The sequence below is a fragment of the Helicoverpa armigera genome, chromosome 27, assembly GCF_030705265.1.
Source record: "Helicoverpa armigera isolate CAAS_96S chromosome 27, ASM3070526v1, whole genome shotgun sequence".
Taxonomy (NCBI): Eukaryota; Metazoa; Arthropoda; class Insecta; order Lepidoptera; family Noctuidae; genus Helicoverpa; species Helicoverpa armigera.
In genome coordinates this window covers 1,578,908-1,606,649 of record NC_087146.1, presented here as the reverse complement: position 1 = coordinate 1,606,649, position 27,742 = coordinate 1,578,908, and the positions used below count along the sequence as shown (strand labels likewise).

Genomic DNA, 27,742 nt, shown 5'->3' with positions numbered 1-27,742 from the left:
TCACTCAAAAAACAGGACACACGACAAAAAAATCGCACCCATTTCAAACGGTACATTATCAATCGCACCCTTCTACCCGCCCACCTGGCCGCTCCCTACCAACCATGCGCAGTGAAGACCCTGGTATAGATCGTCAGTTCTGAACGGGACCCTGAGAGAAACAGTCATGCACCGGTAAGTACTGAAAACCCTCTATTTCTAACACTATTTAATTTTTTCAATTTATTTTGTCACACCTTTAATGGGGAGCTTTATTAACGAATAGGATGGTTTAGCGTTTGTTTTCTTTTTTTTTGTTTTCTGGTGTTCTTTTTTTGTGAATTTGAATTTCGAAGGTGTTAGAAAAAGTTTGCGTTCTTTTTTTTCTAATTAGGAAAGTTTTTATAATTAGAGGATTATTTTGTGAAGGTTATTTTATTTTTGCGTGTTCGATTTATTGTCTGTAATATTTATTATTGATTGTGTATTATGTACCTACTTACGGTATTTTCGTGATTTTATCGGTTTTCAAAATGACACTTTGGGTTATTTTTCTATTGGCGTTATATACCTACTATAGGCGCTATGTGTTTTTTATATAACCTGTTTATTGCGCAAAAAGGATTGGAAATCAAAATATGTTTAAGAGATTTCCTCTTAAACGGCATGATTTATGATTATGCTACGATTTTCACATGAAACATATTTTTATAATTGTTAGAACAGCGAATTTTCGCTGAAATTTTTTTTAATACAATAGCAATACAATCTACCTCTTAGTAAAAACTTCAAAAAAAAAAACAAAACCAACTTCTGTCTCTATATCAGCTATGTTCATTTCGATTTCCAGACCGGAAAAAAACAAAACATGAAAATTTTCCCTTTTTTGAAGTCGGTTTAAAAAACACCATTTATTCCCTCCCATCGCCACAAAACGGCGCGTAAATACCCAACTGAACACACCGACAACCCTTACCTACCTAACACACAAAAATATACGCCAAAATTACGCGAATATGGTCTTTATTACAAAGACTATAAGGTACCAACAAGTTGACAAACACTGAATTGTCCGTGTGCATTAGAACCTTGTCATAGCAACCTTCCCCTTTTTGAAGGTTGTCTTAGGTCACGTTTTATGGGGTAAAATCTTATAGCGCTTTCATACTTGTGTGTTTTCCGCGCGACTATTTGTCGTTTGAATCGAGCTCTGATTTCTAGTTTTGTTAGATAATGTTCTCGAGATGTAACCATAGCTCGGCTGATATAAATAGTCGTATGTTATATTACATAATTTTAATTTTCACCTTTCATTCATTTGGCCAGATGATGACGAGCATAATCTCGAAAATGTCAGCTTTCACGGCTAGTTTTAGCATTTTATTAAATAAACAAATATTCTAAAAGCTCATGCTTCGTATTTAAGACATATGTGACTTTACCTACGTATCATGAACTTTAAATTGCAGTCCTTGGTATAGGCACCCCGGTAGTTGTCAATTGTTTTCCCGACCATACGACCCTCTCGGAAAAACCGGAAAATCCACTAGGGCGAACACAAACTTACAGCACTTTGCTGGCTTTTCCGCTCGGCTCATGTGGACATTTTTGGATAGAGGCCTTACTTACAAAAATCTCTAATCACCTTCAAAGCAACATTTTAACTAATTACTACTTAAAGCATTAAGTACTGATTAAATGTTAGTTAAGAAATGCTTAAGCAACGTTTATAAGTAAGAATTTTCTTAAACAGCCCTTAAGTATTACTTATTATTTAATTCACGTTTATATGTAAGGCTGTAAAACTCATATATTCAACGTAGACATAAAATCAGCACTTTTTGAAGGTCAAAACAAAAGACAGCCCCCAAAACGCCCGCCCTTCACCAGTCACTTAGTTTAATGCCTATTTATTTGGTAAAAGAAGTATGGCTGGCAGGGAAAAATGAGAACTATCAGGGATATCATGGTATCACAAAATAACTATTTATAGGAAGCTATGTTTTTTATGTTTATTGAAGCAACGCATGCTCGTTAGTTAGGCAGATGTTATACATTTCAACTCTATAACGCTGTCATTGAACATGGCAGCTTGGCAGTCGTTACAGGTAGTCAGAAGCCAGTAAGTCGGACACCAGACTTACTAAGGGGTATCGGGTTACCCGGGTAACTGGGTTGAGGAGGTAAGATAGGCAGTCGCTCCTTGTAAAGCACTGGTTAGACTAGAAGCCGACCGCAAACATAGTTGGAAAAAAGGCTCGGAGGATGAACGCTATTTGGCGTTGCGTTCACCAGATTTTTTGGAAAGACATTGTCCTTTACTTAAGCTTTGTGTACAAAAGAACTAAGGGCCATATTATTTTAAACAACACGACCGGTTGTCATCACGACAAAGTGGTATCGCGCTCTCAATCAGAAGTAACGCGGTGAAACTTCAGCACGCTATTAACAGCCTGAATTTAGTTTTCCTAGAATATTTCGTTGAGGCTATTTTAAGTAACAATGAGTCATTTAGGTAAAGCTTTTAGTGGACTCATTAATAAACATAGATTTAAGTAAACCGGTCTTTGGAACACTGTAATCTAAAATATACTTTCTCAGAATTTAATGGGTCTTCGAATTTAGAAATCTGTTCTTTAAATAATACAGAGGAAACATAATTTTGTTTCTTTGAGCCCTCCAAAACTACTAAACCGGTTAAAAAAGTTATATCACTGTTGAAAAGCTACAGTACTCCCGAGTAACATAGGCTAAATTTTATCTGGGTACGGGAAGTAATTTCCTAAATCTGAATTTTGTAAATTTTACCTACTTTGATTAAATGACTTTGTATCTTTATTAATTTTCCAGAAAATTAATTGCATTTGAAAGGATATCTATCTTTTTTTAGACAAAGCACAACGTGACACCAGTTTTAACAAAATTTGTACCTACATATTGGACGTAGGTCATTTACCTTTCCCCGGGCGGATCAATAGTGCAACCAGCGCTATTACGCATGATTTTACTCACACACAGATACCATCTGTATGTACCACTCACACATAGGTATCTAGATAAAATCTGTGTATGTACTAGTAATATCAGCTATGTAGTGAAGAGGCTGTAGCCCGGGCCGGTCGATACTGCAACGTGCCCTACCACGCATGATTATACTCATAGTTTTCCAAGTTATTATTTTATAACTAAAACGAAACCTATCATTATCTTTATTAATATTTAAAAAGACTAAACCTAAAACTAATAAAGTACTTTAAAAAATTGAACCTCATCGTCGTCACCCGGTAGTGAAGTATGTTAATTCAGATCTATTAATTTTGATAAGTATGTTAAATCATGTTCGGTCTCTTTACCAAAGCTGTCTTTTCAGGCTATGTATGGATACGTAATCAACCGATGAAAAGTCACTTTGTCTTAAAATCGTTTGAAACTGCCAAAGTTTCTTTACAATGCATGTTAAGTTTTGGGTTTCTTCTATTCGATTGTCTCCACGAAGACTTGCTTAATAAGGTTCCGATATGTTCTTGGTTGATAGTATGTATGTACATACAGGTAGAAAATTCATCTGTATATGTATTAGTAATATCAGTTATATAGTAAAGAGGCTGTGGCCCGGGCCGATCGATACTGCAACGGGCCTTAATACGCATGATTTTACTCACACAGAGCAACATGATAGTTTAATTAGGTCATTGTAGTATTATAGTTAAAACTATAAGTATTAACATTTCCAAAATTAATTAAATGCATCAAAAAAATTGGTCCTCCTCACTGTTACCCGAAAACTATGTTACACCGAAAAGGCTGGCACCATTGCCACTTAGCTTTTGAATCAAGAGAAGTGTAACAAGGAGCTTTGAAATGTCCTTCAGTCAGTCACACCATCATCAGACTTTTTAACGTCCCTCTGCTGGGCTGCGGCCTCTCACACGGACAAGTATTGAGCGTTAATCACCACGCTTGCTCAATGCGGGTTTATGATTCTAGATTTTCTTTTCTTTCACTTTTAATCAGCCATTTGTGCCTTAAATATACTTAGAAAGTATATCCGAACTTTGTCAAATGCTTTGGTACTTGTCTGATTTGGAATCGAACTCATCTACTATTACATAAGAGATTGATGCTTCACCCATTAGGCCACCACGACTTTTTTTTATAGTATATACATATGTATAGGCAGATAAAATCTGTATATGTACTAGTAATATCAGCTATGTAGTGAAGAGGCTGTGGCCCGGGCCGATCGATACTGCAACGGGCCTTAATACGCATGATTTTATTGACACAGAGCAATATGATAGCTGATTTACAGGTCATTGTAGTATTATTATCTACAGCTAAAACTATAAGTATTATGAGTACGTCAAAAAATTGGTTCTCCTCACTGTTACCCGGTAGGGCACAGAAAAAGCTGGCACCATTGACGCCATTGACGAAAAGTGTCAACGAGGCGCTTTAATATATCCTTAGACACATCATCATCAGACTTTTTATCGTCCCACTGCTGGGCACAGGCCTCCTCACCCACAAAGAAGTCATCATCATCTCCCGAGCCTTTTCCCAACTATGTTGGGGTCGGCTTCCAGTCTAACAGAGAAGTATTGAGCGTTAATCACCACTTGCTCAATGCAGGTTGATGCTTTCAGACCTTCTTTTCCTTCAATTTCAATCAGTCAAATTGTGTCTAAGATATACTTAGAAAGTACATCCGAACTAAGTGAAGTTGCATTGGTACTTGACTGATTTGGAATTGAACTAGCACTCTTGAGAGGTTGGTGCTTTATTTACTAGGCCACCACCTATATATTTTTAGGTAGATAAAAATCTGTATATATACTAGTAATATCAGTTATGTAGTGAAGAGGCTGTGGCCCGGGCCGATCGATACTGCAACGAGCCTTAATACGCATGATTTTACTCACACAGGGAAACATGATAGTTTTATAGGTCATTGTAGTATTGTAGCTAAAAATATAAGTATTAAGTATAAGATCGTCAAAAAATTGGTTCTCCTCACTGTTACCCGGTAGGGCACAGAAAAAGCTGGCACCATTGACGCCATTGACGAAAAGTGTCAACGAGGCGCTTTGATATATCCACATATTAGACACATCATCGTCAGTCTTTTGTCTTGTCCCTCTGCTGGGCTGCGGCCTCCTCACACACAAATAAGTCATTATCATCTCCCGAGCCTTTTCCTAACTATGTTGGTGTCGGCCTCCTGTCTCACAAAGAAGGATTTGAGCGTTAATCACCATGCTTACTCAATGCGGGTTGATGATTTCAGACTTATCATTCACTTTTAAACAGTCATTTCACATCCGAACTTAGCAAAGTAGCATTGGTACTTGCCTGATTTGGAATCGAATTAGCACACTTGAGAGGTTGGTGCTTTATATACAGCTTAGCAGCATAGCTGATATCACTAGTACATGTACTATTAATATCAGCTATGTAGCGAAGAGGCTGTGGCCCGGGCCGGTCGATACTGCAACGGGCCTTAATACGCATGATTTTACTCACACAAAGCAACATGATAGTCTTATAGGTCATTTATATTTATTGTTAAAACTATAAGTAGGTATTAACATTTCTAAAATTAATTAAATGTATCAAAAAAATTGGTCCTCCTCACAGTTACCCGATAGGGCACAGAAAAGGCTGGCAGCCTTGCCACTTACCCTTTGGGAAAAAAGAAGTGTCAACAAGGCGCTTTGAAATAGACACATGATCATCAGCCTTTTTTAACGTGCCTCTGCTGGGCTGCGGCCTCCTCTCACTCAAAGATCTCATCATCATCTCCCGAGCCTTTTCCCAACTATGTTGGGGTCGGCTTCCAGTCTAATAAAGAAGTATTGAGCGCTAATCACCACTTGCTCAATGCGGGTTGATGATTTCAGACTTTCTTTTCCTTCACTTTTAATCAGTCATTTGTGTCTTAGATATCCTTAGAAAGTACATCCAAACTTAGTAAAGTTGCATTGGTGCTTGCCTGATTTGGAATCGAACTAGCACACTTGAGAGGTTGGTGGTTTATGTACTAGGTCACCACGACTACCACCTATATATTTTTATTAGTTACCTACATAAAATCTGTGTATGTATTAGTAATATCAGTTAGGTAGTGATGAGGCTGTGGCCCGGGCCGGTCGATGCTGCAACGAGCCTTACCACGCATGATTTTACTCACACAGAGCAACATGATAGTTTTATAGGTCAATAAACTACTATATTTAAAAAGCAAAACTAACTAACAAGGCCGTCAAATAAATCATTGGTCCTAATCGCTGCCACACGGTAGAGTATATCTTCAATGGCAATCGTTGCGCGAAGGAAAAATCTGCCTTTGGGTCGCGGGAGGAATCAGCAAGGGACTTAAAGACATAAAGCTTAAAGAATTTTAAAAAAGAATTGTTCTAGTCATTCATTTATTGAACATAAATATGTATAATTACAGTATTTACAGTATTAAATATGAATTATAACAATAAACATTTAAAAATATAAAAGTAGTGTCCCACCGGCATAGGGAAAATGGTCCGAGGTACCGGCGGTCAGGGCTCTATAGAGAGAAACATCTGACTATGTGTACCGTGTCTTTATTATAATTACAAAATCGTATGAAATCTCGCACAATTGTGGTCTAATCGTTCGAATATGGAAGAATCACACAGATACATGTCATTTGATATCGTCGATTCTGATAGCTGGGCGTTTACCATATACCTAAGTAGATAAAATCTACAGGTACATATCCTAGTAAATACAGCTCAGTACCTACCTCGGAGGCTGTGCCCGGGCCGATCAATATTGCAACGGGCGAGTCCAATCTAGTACGCATGAATATTGCACCGAGAACGCCCTAGATAGTTCGCCCATCCGTCATTATTACCGCGACTTCCGTAGACACTGGTAGTGTTAGTAACATTCAGTAACATTTACAAGTCTTTGTTAAATGATTTGACTTTAGTGAGTAACAAAGTCTTAGTAACATTAAGAGTTCTGAGATTTGAATTTTAAAATGAAATTTAATTTGCTGAATAGTCGTGTCATTACGAACGGGAAACAGGAGTTGATTGTAAGTAATTTGATTTTATTGATTTAAGTAATTATGAGTCAATTTTATTTCAATTTTGATTAATCATTATAAATTAATGTTGGCTGACATATTGAATATGTTAATAACTGTCGTAGTAGTTGCACGGAGGTTCGATTCCTCGGTTGGGCCGAAATTCCTTTGTCAGTTTTAGAAACTTTAACAAAGCAGCCGGGAATCTGGAAGGTGATAGCTGCGAGTACTTTAAGTAACATAACAATTACAGATTTATGACGTATTTTCATAATCAAAAATCATACAAAAGTTAAGGGACCTACAACAATATTATTATTCTACCAAATACACATAACTGGAAACTTCACCTGTTGATCCTTATTTCAATGTAAAAAACAAATATTTTTCTTTTAATCTCGCTACGCAAACGGCACATAACTTTCATGTTATGAGAACCGTGAACGCATTCAATCCAATATGGAAGGCCTTTACGAATTCAAGATGGCGGATAACGAGTTGAAACTTTTTGCTGCGAAATTAAAATTGGAATATGAATTTGTTATAGAGGGAATATTTTATTTGAAGCATTTTTAGTAAAGAGGAGTAAATTAATTAAACATTTTTGAGAATGTGCCGTTAACGCACACAGAAAATAGCCTCTCGTTTGAGAAGTTGGTTAATAAATCTTTTGCGGAGTTGGTATTTAGTGTATTACATATTTTATTATAACATGATTTTATTTATTTGTGGATTGGACGGATAGAGATATTTGGCTTCTTATTTATTTAGCTTTTTCTAGAACCAGCTATTTAATATATCGCCGAAGATACCTTTTCGAGACTCCATCCATGCCAACAATAGTAGCCAATAAAAATTATTTCACATAAATAAGTACTTAGGTACCGTATCCATTATTCATTCTATCATTATAACTCAAGCTATTAAAAAAATATATTTTCAGTAAATACGGAAAACTCTTAATATTTCATCGTCTTCCCGTTAATTTAATTATCAAATTACCAATTTCCTTTTGCCCTAAAGAAACATTTACTAAATAAATAGCAGCTTCCCACTAAAAGTACCCTCAGACTGCAGACTAAAGAGTCGGCCGACAGTTGCTTTCACGGCTTTTTTTTTAAATAAAATCTTGATTCTGATCAAATTTTTCAGTCGGTCTCATAGCGGCTAAATACCTGATCTTTGTAATGTGCCAACTCCATTCATCATCCAGCAAGTAAATGTCGATCCTGCGCCTGCTCTTTCTCCGGTGGTGTCGGATTGCCGTGCCATCCTTACAATGAGAACAGACGTCGTAGCTGATAATCGGCTAGGAGGACATCACTACCATTCATCTTCATACTGATTTATGAGCCTAAAAAAAAATCGGCCGACTAAAAGTTTGCAGTGTGTGTCTCTTATATAATTAAAATCTATCTAGCTTCGAGCCTCGAGGCATGAAGTGAAAACGTTTAAGAAGTCGATTTCGGTAAAGGGGATGGAAAGGCCTGGGGGTAAGAAATAATTGAGTGTGGGCAGAATTCCAAAGGTTCAATGTAATTATGAAGTAAATAGATTTTCCGGAAGATTGTTGGCAATGTTGAATAAATAAGACGTTCTCTTAAATCGTTACTTGATAAATATCACTGGTTAAGGTAGAATATACAGTCGGTTTGCAGCCGTTTTAAGTAAGGCTCGCTAGTTGACGGTCTGTCGGAGCTTTCAACTTAAATGTTTTATTAGTGCTATGCTATCAGACTTCATGAAAGCGTTTTTAAAATAGTCCTTTAATATCTCGGATGTAAATAAAGAATCATTTTAATCATCGTCTTGTGTATTTACTGAAGTTTTTTTATGTCAAATTGGAGGGCAGGGGTTCCCTTTTTACTATCACATATATTTTTTACTATAACTTGTATTTGTTTAGATCCCCTATAGAAGTACAACTACATTAATTAGTTTACTTCAATATTACCCCTCGATTAACCGCCTCTTTCACCCACAGCACGATGGCAGTGACAGCGGTGCTGGTGTTATGTGTGGCGGGCGCCGCTCACGCGTGGGGGGGACTGTTCAACCGGTTCAGCTCCGACATGCTCGCCAACCTGGGGTACGGACGCTCTCCGTACCGCCACTATCCTTATGGACAGGTGAGTGAAGCTTTTGACGCTTGACTAGGACATCTTTCAGACACGGTCGGTTAGCCCCATTCTAAATTATTAATTAACTTGTGTTATGGGTGCTAACACAACTGATAAACAACATATAGCTACATATGTACATACATATTGTAACCCCCATGCCACGGCTAACAAGCATGCTCATCACACAAATGTCGACCGAACCGGGAATCGAACCCATCATTCATCCATCATCAGGGGATCAGGTTCGGCAGTCCGGCATGGTGACCATTGCGCCATCGAGGTCGTTATAGTGGTAGCTGCCGAAAACACTTGAAGCGAATGCATGAAATGGGTAGATATCTGAGAGATATTTGTATGGTCGGTAGTGGCAGTCAACAGAATAGCTTTCAAAACGTGCCTTATGCAGTCTCCATACTACTCGTGAAGTTGGCCGAGCCGGCTAAACCCCCTCTGTGTCCTCCTTGCGGCCCGCATCCACGTGCAAGGACGACACAGAGCAGTTTTAGCCGGTAGGAGTTCGGCACACCCCTCCGCCTCTCCCCGGACGGAGGAAGTCCATGAGGATTTCGCCCTTTCAAAAAAAAGGTAAGACTAATACGGGCCAGCACTTATTAGGAGTGTATGAAGAGGGGTATTTCGGACTCTTTACCTCGCTATACTCTTTCTTCATTGTATCCAATCAACTTTCACTGGTCTTAAGAAAGGGGCTTTCAGTCGTGTGGCCTTAAGAAAGGGGCTTATAAAGGGATAAGTTTGGTGACGATTGTTGAAATAGTTACGTAAGTAGAGGGTAAAAATAAACCCGGAAATCTTTCTATTGTGTGCAAAGAAAAGAATCTTTGACCGCACAGGATCTAAACTGATATAATGATACCCTGATAGCTCCGAAACTACTGAACCGATTTGAAAATTTAATTCACTGTTCGGGAGCTACACTATCTCTATATGACAAAGACTATATGTTATCCGGTTGCGAGAAGTAGCTCCCTCGAGACAAGCCGTGTAGCGAGAAGTGGAAAGTAATTCCTTTGAAATGGGCGAAAACTAGTCATTTATAACTAGGTAAATGTAATTAAACCTCCTCTTCATATAAAAACAAACGTAACTTCATCAAAAACCGCTCAAAAACCTCCAATTACATTAACACAATACTCCCATTTAATCAAGACTATATAACCTCGTAGGTAGAACTGTTATTAAAAACGCATTAATTCAATTCAAACCTAGTATTTCCTGTGGGAGTAAGGGGGTAAACCAACATCGTCCTGCCCCGTCAGGAAGTCAGATAAGCAGTGGCTCCTTGTAAAACACTGTTACTCAGCTGCATCCAGTTAGACTGGAAGCCGACCCCAACATATGTAGTTGGGAACAGGCTCGGGAGATGATGATGACAAACATATATACCCTCCTCTTTTAAGACGGTTAAAAGTATCCCATAACGTTAAAAGTATCCCATAAGGTTAAAAGTACCTATCCCATAAGGTCAAAAGTATCCCATAAGGTTAAAAGTATCCCATAATGTTAAAAGTATCCCATAATGTTAAAAGTATCCCATAACGTTAAAAGTATCCCATAACGTTAAAAGTATTCCTTAACGTTACAAGTATCCCATAACGTTAAAAGTATGGGTAACTCCCAGCTTGGGGTAGACAGCAGTCCAACAATGGTCGTGTTTCCACTGTGACGACGATTATAGTTATCGGCACGAATCTTGAGCTCTGACCTACATCTGCGCAGAAGTGATTTATTAGCAAAGAACCAATCCCGAGTGACGGCTATGACGCGATGCACTGCGGGCCAATCACCGCTTTACCCCTCCCTCGTGCCTCACTTCATACCACAAAAGGGACCCAATAAATTACTTCTGCGCAGGTAAAGGTGAGAGCTCAAGATTCGTGCCGATAACTATAATACCTTCTGTCATTTGACACGTTAAGCCCAGGTATTGTGGTCCCCATTATTTTAGGTGAAAGCGTAGCTATGTTAATTGGTATTTATAGTGTCATGGGTTTAGCTGGTGATAAATCTTGATTCATTGGTTAAGTAAGGAGGATTAATTATGTAGGTGTTATGTCTTTATTAATGCCACATGGATTTCAGGAAGTTTATTTGACGGTTTGGGGATAAATTATTGATCCAGCTTCCGCCAGCGGTTTCACTAGTGTCACGTAGGAACTACTTCACATAACCGGATCAATAGTAGCCTAAAGCCTCCCTTGATAAATGGGCTATACATATACAGTCTTACTTATAAACTAATAAGTTATACTTAAGGGGTGTTTAAGAAAAAATCTTACTTATGAACGTGGCTGAACTAAATCATTTTCTTAGCAATGACTTAAATGAGCTGTCAAATTAAATAGCCTCACACCCTTGTTTAACCCGCTAATTAGCAAAATGGCTGGATTCTTACCAGCTGATTTTTCATTTCCGGTTTATTGACAGCTCAACTTTTTAATTTTATATTTTACGGATGCCATTGTTGCCATTACACAACGTTTTCATGACAAATATTTTTTTAAGCTACCAACATTCCGGTAGTGTTGAGAAATTAGTATGTTTTTATGTCATTATCTGTTCATTACTTAAGACATGCTTAAGCAACGTTTATAGGTCAAAATAATTTAATTACTACTTAATGCTTTAAGTAGTAATTAGATAAAACAATGATTAGAAGATGATTAGTTGATTTTTATAAGTAAGGCTGTAAATAACTATTGAAATCGGACCCGCGGTTTCTCAAATAAGTAAAAGCAAAAAAACTTTGCAGCTTTATACAAGTAATATTGATTAGTATTAATTTTGAGAAGTCATCAAATGATCCCACTGTGGGTGCAACGTGACGGAATGTCAGACTCTTACTGACTGAACCCCACCATGTCCCTTCTTAAGCCGTTTATGTACCAGAGTCGCGTTAACACTTTCGAACAGTCCCGCAGCCCTGGCAAGCTTCGGACTTAAGGGGTCCCACTGAAAAGCACTTCTAAAACCTTCGTTTCTCCACCAGGAACCCGAAGAGATATACGCTGAAGCTTTGGAAGGGAACCGCATCGATGACGTGATAGATGAACCGGCTCACTGCTACAGCGCTCCTTGCACTACCAACGGGGATTGTTGCCGTGGCCTGCTGTGCTTGGATACCGGTAAGTTAGTGACAGATGACGTGATAGACGAACCGGCTCACTGCTACAGCGCACCTTGCACTACCAACGGGGATTGTTGCCGTGGCCTGCTGTGCTTGGATACCGGTAAGTTAGTGTTAGATGACGTGATAGATAGATGACGTAATAGATGAACCGGCTCACTGCTACAGCGCTCCTTGCACTACCAACGGTGATTGTTGCCGTGGCCTGCTGTGTTTGGATACCGGTGAGTTAGTGATAGACGATGGTGATAGATGACGTGGATAGATGAGCCGGCTCACTGCTACAGCGCGCCTTGCACTACCAACGGGGATTGTTGCCGTGGACTACTGTGCTTGGATACCGGTAAGTTAGTGATAGATGACGTGATAGACGATGGTGATAGATGAACCGGCTCACTGCTACAGCGCACCTTGCACTACCAACGGGGATTGTTGCCGTGGCCTGCTGTGCTTGGACACCGGTAAGTTAGTGTTAGATGACTTGATAGATAGATGACGGTGATAGATGACGTGATAGATGAACCGGCTCACTGCTATAACGCGCCTTGCACTGCCATCGGGGATTGTTGCCGTGGCCTGCTGTGTTTGGATACCGGTGAGTTAGGATAAGATGAGGTTTAGAAAACTAGGAAATGCTAGCTAGACCATTATGCAATTTAAATAGTCTTTTACGAGTACGTAAGGACACATTCGGAGACAACTCGCTTCGAAAAAAACAACATTTTGAATCGGTTTCTCAAAACGATATAATTCGTTTTTCATTAGGAAGATGACATTTATTTGACTTACGGTGACTTACTTTCGTGTTTATATTATTAACTAGCTTTTGCCCGCGGCTTCGCTCCCGTCAACTGATTTCTCTACTTTACCCTATTTTTTTTTCATAAGAACCTTCTCCTGACAATAACAAACAACAAAAAAATAATTAGCCAAATTGGTCCAAGCGTTGTTGAGTTATGCGCTTACCAACACATTTTGCGATTCATTTTTATATTATAGATACTGAACTAAAGAGATGATATGACCTAGAATGTTGGGGTAGAATGTCTGCTAAGTTAGACTACCTGCAATACCTGGGGTTCTGGGAGGTAGTTTTCTTGTAAGGTAGAACCCCTTATGTGCCAATATTATTATTAATAACGTAAATAAGTAGAAATGCAAATACATACTTAGTGAAGAATGGAGAAGATTCAATGGAGCAATTTTTTTTGTATCAGCAAAATATGTAACTTTTCATTTATATTACACGTCTGCAATTAATTAAGTTTTATGTAGGTAATACAATTCTATTAAATATTTGTTCATGTTCATGTAAAAGTAAATAGGTACCAACTACCTACATATATTTATATTTTTATGAAGAAATGAAGAGAAGAAGCTATCTTCGGTCAGAGTCGTGGACCCCAATAAAAGTCCATGTCCAAAAAAAATGGAATTTTATTGGCGTTCAAGGCTCTGCATACATCGAGACTTCGACTTCGTGGGAAGCACAACACTAGGTATTATTAAATCTTTTTTTTTTCTAATATTTCTATGATCTTCATATGTATTATGTAATATAGTATCCCTCTTAATAGCGTCTTCACACTAGTAGTTTACCCGCTTTTTTTTAACGACGTCAAAAATCATCAAATGACTGACTAAAACCGTCGTGTTCCGTCATAGGCCTTTTATGTACCAGGGCCGCGGTAACTCGCGCGAACAATCCCGTAGCCCCGGCAGGCAGTAGATTATCCGCTTGGATGGTGTCACGTGTATATGCTTGCAAACAAATGACAACTACTGATACAAGCAATGACAAGAGTCTTTGATGCTTCGAAATATGTCGTGCGTCTAAAAATCGCTGGTGTGAAAGCGCTAGCAAGCACTATGCTACGACTTAATTATATAGACGACAGCACATCAACCTACCTCAATCTATCAAATGTCTTCAATAGATTTTCAATCTTATCACAATAATGGAAGGTTCATGTTCGATTGGTAGACAGATTCGGATAGGTTGACCTGCTTGCGTCTGTACTTACTTTCAGGAAATTGTAATATTATGTACTTAGCTGCCTACAGCCATTTTTCAACCCTATTTTTTAAAGCCATGTACTTCCCCTATCGTAATACAATCATGAGTGACTTCCGTGAGTAAAGTACGTAAGTCGGACTTTCAAATTAAAAACATTTGCAATGTAAATAAGTGGTAAACATACGCTTTGTATGCTAATATTTGAATAATGAAGCTCAAGGCTCTGGGGTATATTATTTTTCATTTTTAAAAATTCACCCTTCTAATGGGTTACAGCGGTTTCAGACACGCGGTTTTTCCGAGCGACGACAAAACCGTATTTTCCATTCGGTTTTTCCAAGCAACGATTAGCTGTTTATATAGGTGTTTTCGCGTGCATACAAGCGAGAAACAATTGACAACTGCCGTTGCGTAAGATGACATTGATGATAGATTTTTGTCGCTCAGAATTCTGTTTCACGTATAAGTACTTAAAAAGCGAGTGGAAAATCCGCTAGTTTGAAAGCTCTGTTAGGCAGAATAGAAGGCTGTTGAAGGTTATGTGTCATGTCATTCTTTTGTACAGTTAGTAATTATAAAGTACATACCATATTACATATGTATAACTTAATAAAACCAGCACACTTAGGTATATTTGAAAGGCACGACTTTACGAATGTATGTAACCAAATGTGATGTTATATTAATGTTTACTTTCATAAATACATGTATATGTAATTATCTCTCATTAGTGTACATATCAAGACATTTGTTTCTAATACTTATATTTCAGCTTCTTCCACATGGTGATTTCTTCGTAAAACGCTCAAGTAGCTACTTCTTTAGCAATTTGCACGAACGCAAATTACTAAAGGAGTAGTTATTTGGGCAATAACATCAGACTTCAGAAGAAAGAAGAAAGAAGAAGAGAAGATAATCTATACTTCTAGGCCTTTTTATGTGTAATCATCAAATGACCCCTCCCGCTGTGTGTGCAGCGTGAGGGAGTGTTAGACTCTTACTGACTAACAGCCAGTTTCTTCATCAAAGTAACGGTCAAATTAGTTTTTTCACGATTTTATCTATTATTTTTGCTGTTACTTTAGCCTTGAAATAACAAGACCGTTACTTTTACTTTATGACATTACTTTGGCTTTTACTTTTGATGAAGAAGCTGACTGTAAAACCCATCATGTTCCTTCTTAAGCCCTTTATGTACCAGCGCCGCGGTAACTCTTTCGAACAATCCTGGAGTTATAACGAATGTTACGTTAGAAAGCCACTAGGCTTTCTCGCGGGATCACATGCGTCTTATAGAAACTAATGCCCGTGCCTGGATAAAATATAAAACACATGGGACTCCGTGGGAAAACATTTAGTATAATGTCAACATTTTTTGTGTATGCACTTAACTAAAGGTAAACTTGATAATATTATATATTTATATTTACACAAATATATAGTTAGTTATAGTTACAGCCTATTTATCGTCCCACTGCTGGGCACAGGCCTCCTCTCACACGGAGAAGGATTGAGCATTAATCACCACGCTTGCTCAATGCGGGTTGGTGATTTCAGACTATATAGTCCAGGTTTCCTCAAGATGTTTTCCTTCACCTTTTTATCAGCCATTGGTGTCTAAGATATACTTAGAAAGTACATACAAACTTAGAAAAGTTGCATTGGTACTTGCCTGACCTGGATTCGAACCCGCGCCCTCATACTCGAGAGGTTGGTTCTTTGCCCACTAGGCCACCACGACTTTTTACTAGGCCACCACGACTTTTTTTACAAATATATATTAAACAAATAAATTACTTCTTAAAATGTGAACTACTTTTGTAATTCAATTGATTAAATAATGGTTATTATTGTATTAACATATTTTTCTTAGCTTATGACAGCTGATTGAATATTGTTAAACATTCAATCAGCGATTATAAGTACCTAAATATTTTTTGTTACAAATTGTAAAATGAATTGTTCAAAAAGTGTTTGTAAAAAACTTCTTCATTCTTCACTATGGTACACGTATTGGAAGTTTTTAAATATTTTTTTGTCGACTTTACTAGTTCGTTCGTTCGTATTTCTAGCCGTTTTCCCGCGGTTTCACCCGCGTCCCGTGGGAGCTACTGCCCGCACCGCGATAAAATACCTATGTTACTCGCAGATAATATAGCTTTCTAATGGTGAAACACGAAAACATACAAACTGACTTACATATTTCATGAAATAAAGCAAATATTTCACAAACAATGTGGGTGGTTGTTATTCCGAACTAAATATACGCCACTCCCTTGAACTTTGAGTAACCTTTAGTTAAGTAAACAAGCTAATGTAGCGAAATACGAGTTAATAGCGGGTCACTTAACTGTGGATCAAATGGCGGTCTAGTTCTAACGAAAATAACTATTTGTTGCTAGTTTTCTAGGTTTGAAACAGCTGAACTAAGTGGAGTCGTTTTGTAGAATTACAGTTTCGAAACTTTCTTTGTTTAAATATCCCAGCGTGTATGGTGCAGCTTTCAGAGTCCCTAGGGAATTTAAAAATAAGCTTTTAAGCGGCTCTAATTTGGTATATCTCAATTGATTCAGCCGTTCTGTCAGAAAAACGATGAAGATTTATCTGCATAGGTTTTCATTGACTTTGGTATGTTAAATCTATTTATTTTAATTTTATAATGCTGACCGTGTAAAATATTATAGTCCCTATAAGTTATAATCTAACTAACGTACAGTATTTTTTTTTCATTTCATAAAAAATATCAACGCTACTTTATTTCTAGAGTCATAAATAATTTTTCATCCCACCATCTCGGAAAGTGGAGTTTTACCCTTTAATATCTGAGCGCAAAAGCCGTTTTTATCCTCAAGAGCGGCAAAGTGATTTGAATTTAGAACATCGTGTGCAATACTCCATTTGTGACAATCTTTGTCACAAATGATAAGACTTTTCAAACAAAAACGTATTAAACAAATAAAATACTTCTTAAAATAATTATTCAATTAATTAAGTAATTTTTATTATTGTTTTTACATAGATTTTTAACCTCGTTTCATTTTTAAACTGAGTTTTCAAATAAACGAAGTTTAATAGGTACTTCTTTTTAATTTGATACTCATAATGTGCGCGCCATTTTGTTTTTTGCATTTAGTAATTTCCTCGATGAGGTGGGATGAAAAGTTACGTGTTGCACTCGAGTGCAAAGATTTTTCACCTTGCGCTCTTTTGATTCCCTCGCTATCGCTCAGGATTCTAATTATTGAAACACTCGCTACGCTCGTGTTTCAATTTTAGAATCCTTCGCTTGCTCGGTCATCAAAATTGAGCCCGCGGTTAAAAAGCAACTTTGCACTCTTGTATAACAAATAACTATTATTTTCTTTTAACAGAATTTGCATGATTTACACATACATGTCAGAATTAATAATAAGCAGCATTAAATACAATTATTTGCCATCTTAATCTTATAAATAAATCTGTTGCATAGTTATTTCTGTTTCACACGTTACACTTATTATATATATACATATATATATTATATATACATACACTTCTTAAAACCCCTTTTTTAACCCTCTTCAACCTCTTTTCATCTAATTACAGAAAAGTTTTTTTGTTGGATGCCATACTTTCTATAAAAGAGAACATTGCCCGATAATATTAAAAAAACAATTACTCAACATTAATAAGAAACTTGCATAAAAATATTAACTTACACATTACAAAAAAGGGCGGATTTTTCTTTTCTTGCAAAAAGAAAAACCTCATTGCAACGCAACCTTTTTACTACAAACTATTAAGCCATTTTCCACTACATAAAAACCTTCTGCACACGAAGACATGTACAGTCAACTTCAGGTCAGTGGTAACAGTTTTATAGGAAAATCGTACTTACTACTATTGAGTTAAGGTGCATGACAGTTACCACTGATGTGCAGTTTACTGTACTAAACCCATTAAATACCCATTAAGTGCAAATTAAAGTAAAAAGCACGGAATAAAATGTTTATTTTTACGCCAGTTCGCGCCAGTCTTTATGTCGTTTCCCATTTAAAAGGAAATGTGTTTTTCACATTGTTGTTTGAAAATACAAGCCTTTGTAAATAGGTGGCGTTTTTAAAAGCTGGTTGTTTTTTTTTAAACATTGTTGTGTGAATTTAAATTGAATGGTATGTTGCAAACAGTTTTTTTAAGGCTGTTGGTATAGAATAAGTATTTTTTTTTCAGTATTTTTAAACTTTTTTTAGACAAGTGTTCAATAGATGTTTAAATTCTTTAACATAAAACGACTTAGTTCACGCGTTTAGCTATTTTTTTTCGAAAAAAGAACAAAATATGTAATAAAACAAAAATAATATACGTATCCACAAAGCTATATTTTGAAACAAAATTAAGGAAAAATAGAATAAAATCCTGTACAGAATAAATATCATCAGACATTTTTATCCTAACAAAATATAATAAAGAAATAACATTTGTGTCTGTAACAATATAATAGAAAATATTATCTAGTTTCCCCTAACGAGATACATGTACAAACTAACAAAATAATAAAATAAAATAACGTATAGCCAACTGAAATAAATAAAATTGTCTGTCTGTCTGTAGAATATATATTTCTGTCCATAGAAAAATATAAAGTAAGATATTGTCAACATTTATCTGCCGAGCCTTTTCCCAACTTTGTTGGGGTCGGCTTCCAGCCTAACCGGATGCAGCTGAGTCCCAGTGCTTTACAAGGAGCGACTGCCTATCTGTCATCCTCAACCTAGTTACCCGGGCAACCCAATACCCCTTGATAAAACTGGTGTAAGACTTCCTGGCTTCTGACTACCCGTAACGACTGCCAAAAAGATTCAATGACAGCCTTTTTACAAGAGCCTGCAAAGGCCTATCAAGAAATATGCATTTGTTGCTTGGGAGTTTGTTGCGCCACTTCTTCCCAGCAAAAACACATAGGAAGTGGTGAAGGGCGGGCGTTTTAGGGGCTGTCTTTTGTTTTTGACTTTCAAAAAGTGCTGATTTATCAGCATTATGTGGATAAACGTTTTTGAGTTTGAACATAAAAACTTTTGACTAAAACTAAAACTTTTTAATTCATAAATAGTTTTAGTTTCGTAAAAGCGTTCAGACAGAGCTACTTTCCCATTTACAACTTTAATAAGGATAATTTTCCCTCATTACTTCATCAAAATAATTTAGTGAAAACAAAGATAATGTATTCAACGCAAGAAAACTTAATTAATTAAATCTAGAATGTTTAACACGTTTGTAATAACACTAATTATATTTTGCGGGTATTTAATTAGCACTATGTAATTACAATGTGCCTCCCTAAAATTGTCGAGACGAATTTATAAGCCTCAAGTCTGTTACTCTGTCACAAAAAAAAACTTTTTTATTTATAGTATTGTTTTTTATTTTTAGCTTTTCAGTGACAAGAATAGTTGTCACTATCCGCATAAGTGGAAAGTTCTCATCAATACGAATAATATACTCCTAGCTCCATCATCAGGTCAGCTCCAAACCTTCACTGTTTGCAAAGGTCTCGTCAATACAAATAATGTAAGCCCAAACACGAGGTACTTTACACATTCAGATGTCAATTTCCCTCGACCTTCTCTCGTCTCCATCATCAGGTCAGCTCCAAACCTTCAACGTTGCATAGTGTTATCGGACATACGCCTTAGTGTCAAGTTTTTACCCTGTGTATGCCTACAATTTTCGAAAATTGCCCTCGATTCTATCTAATAATTTTGCTTGTATTTCGTGGCTAAGTAATAGCGGCACGGTTGTGCATAAGCCATCTTTTCAGGACGAGTTCCTCTGTATTAAGGCAGGACTTTTTGTCATATTCAAGCTTATTTGAACTCTATTTCAATAATTTTAGAGTTGACTTACTAGTGTCCACTCTGCTATGCTCTCTTCGATAGGCCATAGTACATATATAAGTTTCAAAGTTTTTTCTAATTAGTTTACAACAACACAAAAAATAAGATTAAGCTAGTATCTTTCTAATCTTTGAAATAACAAGCAACGGTTCATCCTTTTTGATAAACAATTCAGCCAGTATTAGACCTTTTTGTACTCGAAAATGGTTTAAATATTAAGTTACTAGAAAGGTTCCTAAAATAAGGTAGGGTTAGCAATTATGAACGTTTTACCAAAACCACGAGGGATTTAAAATTTATTATGTGGGGAAAATGGGTTGTAATTTTTCATAATTTAGGGTTCAGGGTTAAATTGAAAAGGTAAATGTGTATTTAGATATGTTTTTCATGCTGTTAAGTGTGTTTTCTATAACTTCTATTAGTGTTGTTTACAGTCTTGTGTTAGATTAAGGCTAAAACAACTCTATACGGATAGTTCTATATAATAGTAAAAAAATGTCCCTGTTGACCTGGACGCCATTATTAATGATCAGACGTGCAAGGCTCTTGAAACTAAGAAGATCTTTAAAAACTACTGAAAATAATATTTTGTCAGAAATAGGTATTGCTTACATGTCCAAGCAACATATTTTGTATAGTTTTTAATCCGGGCGCAGAAAGTCAGTATATTTCCTTCGGAAAGCGAGTAAATTCCCAAGCAGAAATTAGCTAGTATACATCTATCTTATAATATATAACCGCTTTCCGTTGTCACGACATAACATGAAAACGGCTTGACCGATTTGGCTGAAAATTAGAGGGGAGGTAACTTAGACCCGGGAGAAGGTTTAAGGATAGTTTTTGTCACCATCCGGCTACGGGACGCGGGTGAAATCGCGGGCGAAAGCTAGTACTTTATGTATATCAAAATAGCATTTATTATTGCTCCTTTTAATCTTTTAATCTACTTGCAGGAAGTTGTTCCCTCAGGAAACGACTCAAACAACCTTCAAATACTTTCTTCCTACAACCTTAATAGAACGGATATTCCTTATAAGGGTCCGTTCAGATAGACCGGCTCGGAGAGGAGAGCAAATTCTTTACACGTTGAAAATCGAGTACTGAGTATTTGAAGTAGGGTTTATTTTTCGTATGCGCACTGCTTTTGTCATTAAGAATGCTCGAAGGCGCTCGGTGTGAAATAATAAGAGGAGCCGACCGGCTCCGATCGCGTAGGTACTTGTTCTTGACGTTTGGCTACGATTGCATGCTCTTTAATGCTCGCGCAGCCAATTGGCTCCGGTCTGTGTGAAAAGAAAAATGCGCGCCGATGCTCTCCGAGCCGGCCTGTTTGAACGGACCCTAAGCAGAGCCTGCAAAATATTTATAAATTCCGCGCACATAGCTTTCGCCAATATTGAGGAAATGACTTTCTTTACAAATGTAGGAGATTGCGAAGATTGGGAGATGATTCTCCGAGATTATTTGTTGATGGGAATATTATACAAGGAAGCTTTGGGTTTGGGAAATGGTTAAAGATTTTCAGCGCTTTTTTACTAGTATTTGGAAGTTTTCAGGCAAGCTCCGGGCTATTGCTTTAGTATTTAGTATTCATATTTTTGCTAGACTTAATGGTACTCCGGTGAGAAATTCTAGCTCAACGTATTATTTTTGACTCTTATTGTATTTTAATTTACATAATATAACTCTTTATTTCTTCTTACTTTACAATTATATAAAACGCCAAACGGAGTAAACACTTGAATTAGAACAAATTATGCTAAGGCGAAATTGAATATACATGAATGATAGGTATATTTCTATAATTATGTTCCACAAGCCGTTTCACCCTTATTAAAACCAACAAACTCTTCAGATTTTATGACATTAGAATAGATGAGAATAAAATACTAACTAGCTAATATGTTCGCAGAGGACGGAGGACGCTGCCTGCCTGCCTTCGCCGGCAGGAAACTTGGCGAGATCTGCAACCGAGAGAACCAATGTGATGCTGGACTGGTCTGCGAAGAGGTTGTGCCTGGTAAGTTACAAAAAATAGTAAATAGCATAATTTACTTTCGCAAAATAGTACGGTTTTAGAACAAAAAAATAGGAAAACTTACGAGCACTACCAGCGTTTCTTGCCAAACTGATGAAGAGAGAACTAAAAACGTAATGTCAGTTATTGAATGCCGTAAATCCTTTTTGCTGAGATGAAGTTTTGGGTAATTAGTCGAACCAATATTCCTGTACCTCTGTTTTTTCGTTTATATTCAATAAGCGTCTCAAAAGTAGACTTCATTATGTTACTTTTCAGAGCCATAATGCCCAATGCCCATGGATTAACTCCTTTTCAAATATTATTGTTCTAAATTCTAATGTTCTAAAGTTCTAATGATCTAAAGAACTACACTGCCGGTCCGACTGTATACGCTGTCTTCCATTGGTCGACAAGTGATATTACTTATAACAGGCAGTTTTATTACGAACCTTCTTACCTTACTCCATCTTCCCCACCAGGAGAGATGCACGTCTGCCGTCCCCCCTCCGCCGGCCGCAAGCAGTACAACGAGGACTGCAACTCCTCAAGCGAGTGTGACGTCACCAGGGGCCTCTGCTGCATCATGCAGCGCCGCCACCGCCAGAAGCCTAGGAAGGTAAGATGTCCAGGGTCATTAGGTACCGGAGCAGCACGAGGACTGCAACTCCTCAAGCGAGTGTGACGTCACCAGGGGCCTCTGCTGCATCATGCAGCGCCGCCACCGCCAGAAGCCTAGGAAGGTAAGATGTCCAGGGTCATTAGGTACCGGAGCAGCACGAGGACTGCAACTCCTCAAGCGAGTGTGACGTGACCAGGGGCCTCTGCTGCATCATGCAGCGCCGCCACCGCCAGAAGCCTAGGAAGGTAAGATGTCCAGGTTCATTAGGTACCAGCTGTTTTACCGCCAGCCTTCGGGGCAGTTTTACCCGTTCGCGGATAAAATATTGCCGAAGACCGAAGTTATGTTGGAGTCTAAGCTTCCAATCTAACCTCCTCAGCCAGCTATCGGGGCAACCCAGTTCCCCTGGATAAGACTGGCTGTCAGTCTTTCTGGCTTCTGACTGCCCGTAACGACTGAAAATGAAATTGAAATGAATAAGCCAATCTCCGCAACTTTGGGAGGTCTTTCTGCAGCAGTGGACTTCCTTCGGCAGAAATGATGATGATGAATTGAGCAATATAATATAAAATGCGAACGTTGTGATATACCTAATAGAATTATATCGATCAAGGTATTAGGTAACATTATGAACCGATTATGTTCTCGTGTCAGCAATTACTTCGTTGCATTAAAACACTTATTTACTGCACACTAAAAACGTAATTTTATCAAACAGAGTCGTCGGTGTAAAACATAAAATATTCTCATTACATCCCTTTTAAGCTAATGGCACTCGAATTTTTCCGTCTCTTAATATTTTTATGAAAGCCGAGCACATTGCTGACTGTATTTCAGACTACTTTTTAAATGAAACTGGATTTTATAGAGGAAAACGAAGTATTTTTCTTGCTTTTTTATTTAAAAAGAACGGCGGCTGTGTCCCTTTTCATTTAGATTTTAACAGTTTTATTCGCGAGTGGGGTGTATTTTTTTGGCCGCGAGTTGAATTTGAAATGAGTTTTTTCAATGAAGTAGAAAATATGGATCATTGAGTCGATATAGTTATGTTTAAAAAAAATACAATTTTATGTAGATATACCTACTAATATTAAGTGGAAATACATCTGAAGAATTTATTTGTTTGAAAGCATAATGAAATTGAATGCTATGTTATCTCATAACTGACTCGACTGATTTGAAAAATTCTTTCAACATTTAGCTCATTTATCAAAGAATAGGTTCCTTCTAGCCAAAGTAAACACAAAATCTGCTCAACAGATTTTAACTTAATTTATATACCAATAAATGGAGGACTTCATAACGAAGCTTTAGATACATAATATAGACCTAGGGCGTGTCTGTGTGTACGTAAACTCAGTAAAATCATGCGTACTAGATACGAAGTGCACTGCAGTATTGATCCGCCCGGGTTGCAGCCTCCTCTATGTACATATAGATAGTACTTATGTACTTGTAAAGGTGATTGAATCTTTCAGGCACGGCGATTCAGAGCGTTTGAGTCTTGTTTTAATATAGTGTTACTATTGATATTACACTTGTGCTGAATATATGAATAGAATATCAGTTTACCAAGATTTTAAAGATGTGCAGAGGCAACTACTTTTCGCACTCAGACAAAAAATTGGATTAATAGGCTGTGTACAACTGAAAGATTTTTTCAAATATTTAGTTTTTGAGAAAAATGCGATCGAAAACCTCTACTTTCTCTCTTTATAATGTTAGTATAGACTCCTATATATATAATCAGCATTACAATATAGAATATGAATGAATAGTTTTCATTCTATAAATAAATCTACATTCAATTGTTTCACAAATATTAAATCAAAATCGTTTCGAGATCTGAATTATTTAATTTCATTGACAATAGAATTCGTAATAAATACTGAGATCCAGTGGAAATTCATCAAAATACCCTTCAACGTTAAATAAGTTTGTTCAAAACTCATCCAGACAGAAATTACTTTCTGTTTATTAAAATTCATTTTCTCGGAAGTAAGATTACCCGCACACTGCAAAGCTAAACAGTCGGCCGACAATTGACTCGATGATTGGCAAGCCATCCTTTTTCCCAACTATGTTGGGGTCGGCTTCCAGTCTCATCGGATGCAGCTGAGTACCAGTGCTTTACAAGGAGCGACTGCCTTATCTGACCTCCTCAACCCAGTTACCCGGGCAACCCAATACCCCTTGGCTAGACTGGTGTCAGTTTACTGGCTTCTGACTACCCGTAACGACTGCCGTGACCTGCAGTTTAACGTTATATCCGAAATATAGTCATTGATGTCAAAGATATTATACTTAGAAAGTAAATACAAACTTAGAACTTTTTCAGTCGGTCTGATACCTGCTAAATACCTGATCTTTGTAATGTGCGTACTACCATTCATCTTCATACTGATTTATGAGCCCAAACAAACTATCGGCCGACTAAAAGTGTGCAGTGTGCTGATACTCTTATTGGAATTTTCTCGGAAGCTACTCAAGTCGAATTTTATGAATAAGAAATATTGTAAGCGGAAATATTTTATTCAACAAAAGAGTCGTGTAAATACCCCTGCGATGTTACTTATGTATACATTGAATATCGATTTTCTTTCTCTCACTCCGAAATATGTTATGCATAGATGTTTTGTCTCACGAATTTTAGGTGGGCCATATAATGTGTGCCACCTTATTTTCAAGAACCGGTCAAGTGCGAGACGGACTCGCACACTACGGGTTGATCATTGTCATGGCTTTATAGGATACAAATGAGCAAAAATAACACATTAGGAAACTTCTACAGTTTTTTCAGTAGCATTGAGTTGTTTTAGCGGCCCCAACAAAACTACATCATTAGTGACAGTTTCTACATAACGGTTTACAAGACATAACCTGGTAACAATCAAATCTTAATGATATGATCCCGTTCTACCCTTTGGTATAGGACTCATACTGTGTGAACTTAATTTTCATTGTCTCAAGACTTATTTTTGTCTACAGAGCTGCGGATACTTCAAGGAGCCCCTGGTATGCATCGGTCCAGTAGCCACAGACCAAATCCGTGAGTTTGTCCAACACACCGCCGGAGAGAAACGTATCGGCGTGTACCGACTCCATTAATTTCTCGGCGTTACGCGTCGCGTACAATGGTATACGATATTACGCGTAATTTCGAGCAAACTGAGTTATTTTGTACGCGTTTGCTTTGTGATGGCTGGAGATTCATACATTTATTTTTAGGCTTCTTAAAATATATTTTTATGGATAAAATGAAAGATTAAAACGTATACCATTTTACGCAACGTAAGATTAATGAAAAATCGTTTTTACTAATAAAAGGTTATTAACACAGAAACTCTATGATTTGCAAATTGAAGTTTAGGTTATCCCTAATTTGATTTTCAGGTTTTTATTAGTAAAAAAGATTGGAAAACTTTTACGAGGCTCTCCATTGTAACCATCTAGCTCTCGTGAAATTTTATGTCATTCTCATTGAAAAGAACACATTTTGTGATTACGGTCGTAAAAATAAATCAGTTTTTTATTTAATTTTACTGTTTTTAATCTTTTGTCAATTTTTTTTTCACTGAGTAAATTGATTGTTTGTTTTTGTTTTGTTTTAGTGAGCGTAATTACAAAACGATAAATGGAGATAAAAAATATGAAATTTCGCTTCGAAAAACGGTCAAACGATATGCTACATTTTATTTGTATAAAAGATGCTTTGAAAAAATATGAAAAAACAAATGATAGGCAAAGCTGAGACATATCATTTTTTTTAGTTTTTAATTTTAATCGTGTAGACTTAGAATATGGAGAAATTAATGTTTCAAAATTAAAATACTTATGAATGTTACTTAAAAATTAGTGTTTACGGTGACAATTGTCGCGTCTTATTATTAAAAAACAATTTTAAAGTGTTTAATCTCTAAATATTATGATTAGATTTAAACATAAAGTTAATTATTAAGTCTTCAATGAAACAAATACATATCTTACTGGCTGAGGCATTTAAATTAGTGATCGATGTTAAACTTAATGAAAAAAAAAACTATTTCTAAACATATCATGTACGCTAGTCCTAAGATAAGGTTATCCTAAGATATATTTTTTAATTTCTCGCTTAAATTTTAGTGAAACTCTCAAACTATGCTAGGTGCCTAGGAGATACATATCAATGAAAAAAAAAGTTTTTTTTTTATTAAAAAAATCTAATTGTTATATCACATTTTTAACGTATATTCACTGTTTTTCAAAATCCGTTGATGTTTATCAGAAATAAAATATATTGAATATTATAAAAAAAAATATTATAGCCTAAATACTGTGATGTGTACCTATTTTCTGAAACTATATAAAAGATACGTCGAGATATTTTTTCGCCCTACATGATGAGTTAAAGATATAAAATATCTTCTGAAATGTTTTGCGTTCAGGCCTAAATGTTTCTAGTACTGTTGTTATAGATACCATAAATAAGACTACATTATATGTACCTTGTGTATTAATATGTGTTAACATTATATAAATTATGTCAGCAATGTCGTTGTTATTTCAACATTCCTTTTTATCCCTTTTCACTGCCAGACATCATCTGCCCAGCCTTTTCCCAACTATGTCATGTCGGAGTTAGGCTTTCAGTCTAACTGGATACAGTAGAGTGGAGTTTTACTGAGTTCCAGACATGTGATGAAATTATTCTCAAAAATATATTTTACAAGCTCCAAAACATATAAAGTAAGTTATAACTTTTGGTGGTATAAAGTTTACTACTGCCAAGTTTTATCAAAATCCATTCATTCGTTTTTGACTGAAAGAGTTACAAACATACATAAACACATACCGAGATGCCTCACAAACTTTAGCATTTATACTATTTTGTTTTTCTTTATGGGAAATCATCAAATAA

General features: G+C 36.7%; 1 protein-coding gene and 1 long non-coding RNA gene across 3 annotated transcripts in view; one reads left to right on the top strand and one right to left on the bottom strand.

Moving 5' to 3' along the window:
- Nucleotides 1-106: 106 nt before the first annotated feature.
- On the top strand, nt 107-27,374 carry LOC110379928 (ITG-like peptide). Of its 2 annotated transcripts, none has more exons than XR_010277886.1 (6): nt 107-174; nt 9,033-9,177; nt 12,179-12,314; nt 22,119-22,226; nt 22,706-22,966; nt 25,834-25,928. XR_010277886.1 is itself a non-coding variant. In XM_064042198.1 (6 exons), exons 1-6 carry the CDS (start codon nt 167-169, stop codon nt 25,951-25,953), a joined length of 654 nt encoding a protein of 217 aa, XP_063898268.1. In that variant the 5' UTR covers nt 107-166; the 3' UTR covers nt 25,954-27,374. The 2 variants fall into 2 exon arrangements, 1 of the variants encoding a protein (XP_063898268.1); XM_064042198.1 differs by having other exon boundaries at nt 22,706-22,842; nt 25,834-27,374.
- The window catches only part of LOC135118962 (uncharacterized), a 115,599-nt gene continuing 103,645 nt past the window's right edge, over nt 15,789-27,742 (bottom strand). The window contains exon 2 of the long non-coding RNA XR_010277888.1: nt 15,789-15,891. This is a non-coding gene — a long non-coding RNA (uncharacterized LOC135118962). The remainder of the gene's footprint in view (nt 15,892-27,742) is intronic.

What these genes read in the sequence shown, in the direction of transcription:
- LOC110379928 (XM_064042198.1), top strand. An exon ending in GCCACTATCCTTATGGACAG is followed by an intron (nt 9,178 to 12,178) that starts GTGAGTGAAGCT and finishes TTTCTCCACCAG; the next exon opens with GAACCCGAAGAGATATACGC. An exon ending in ACCGCCAGAAGCCTAGGAAG is followed by an intron (nt 22,843 to 25,833) that starts GTAAGATGTCCA and finishes TTTTGTCTACAG; the next exon opens with AGCTGCGGATACTTCAAGGA.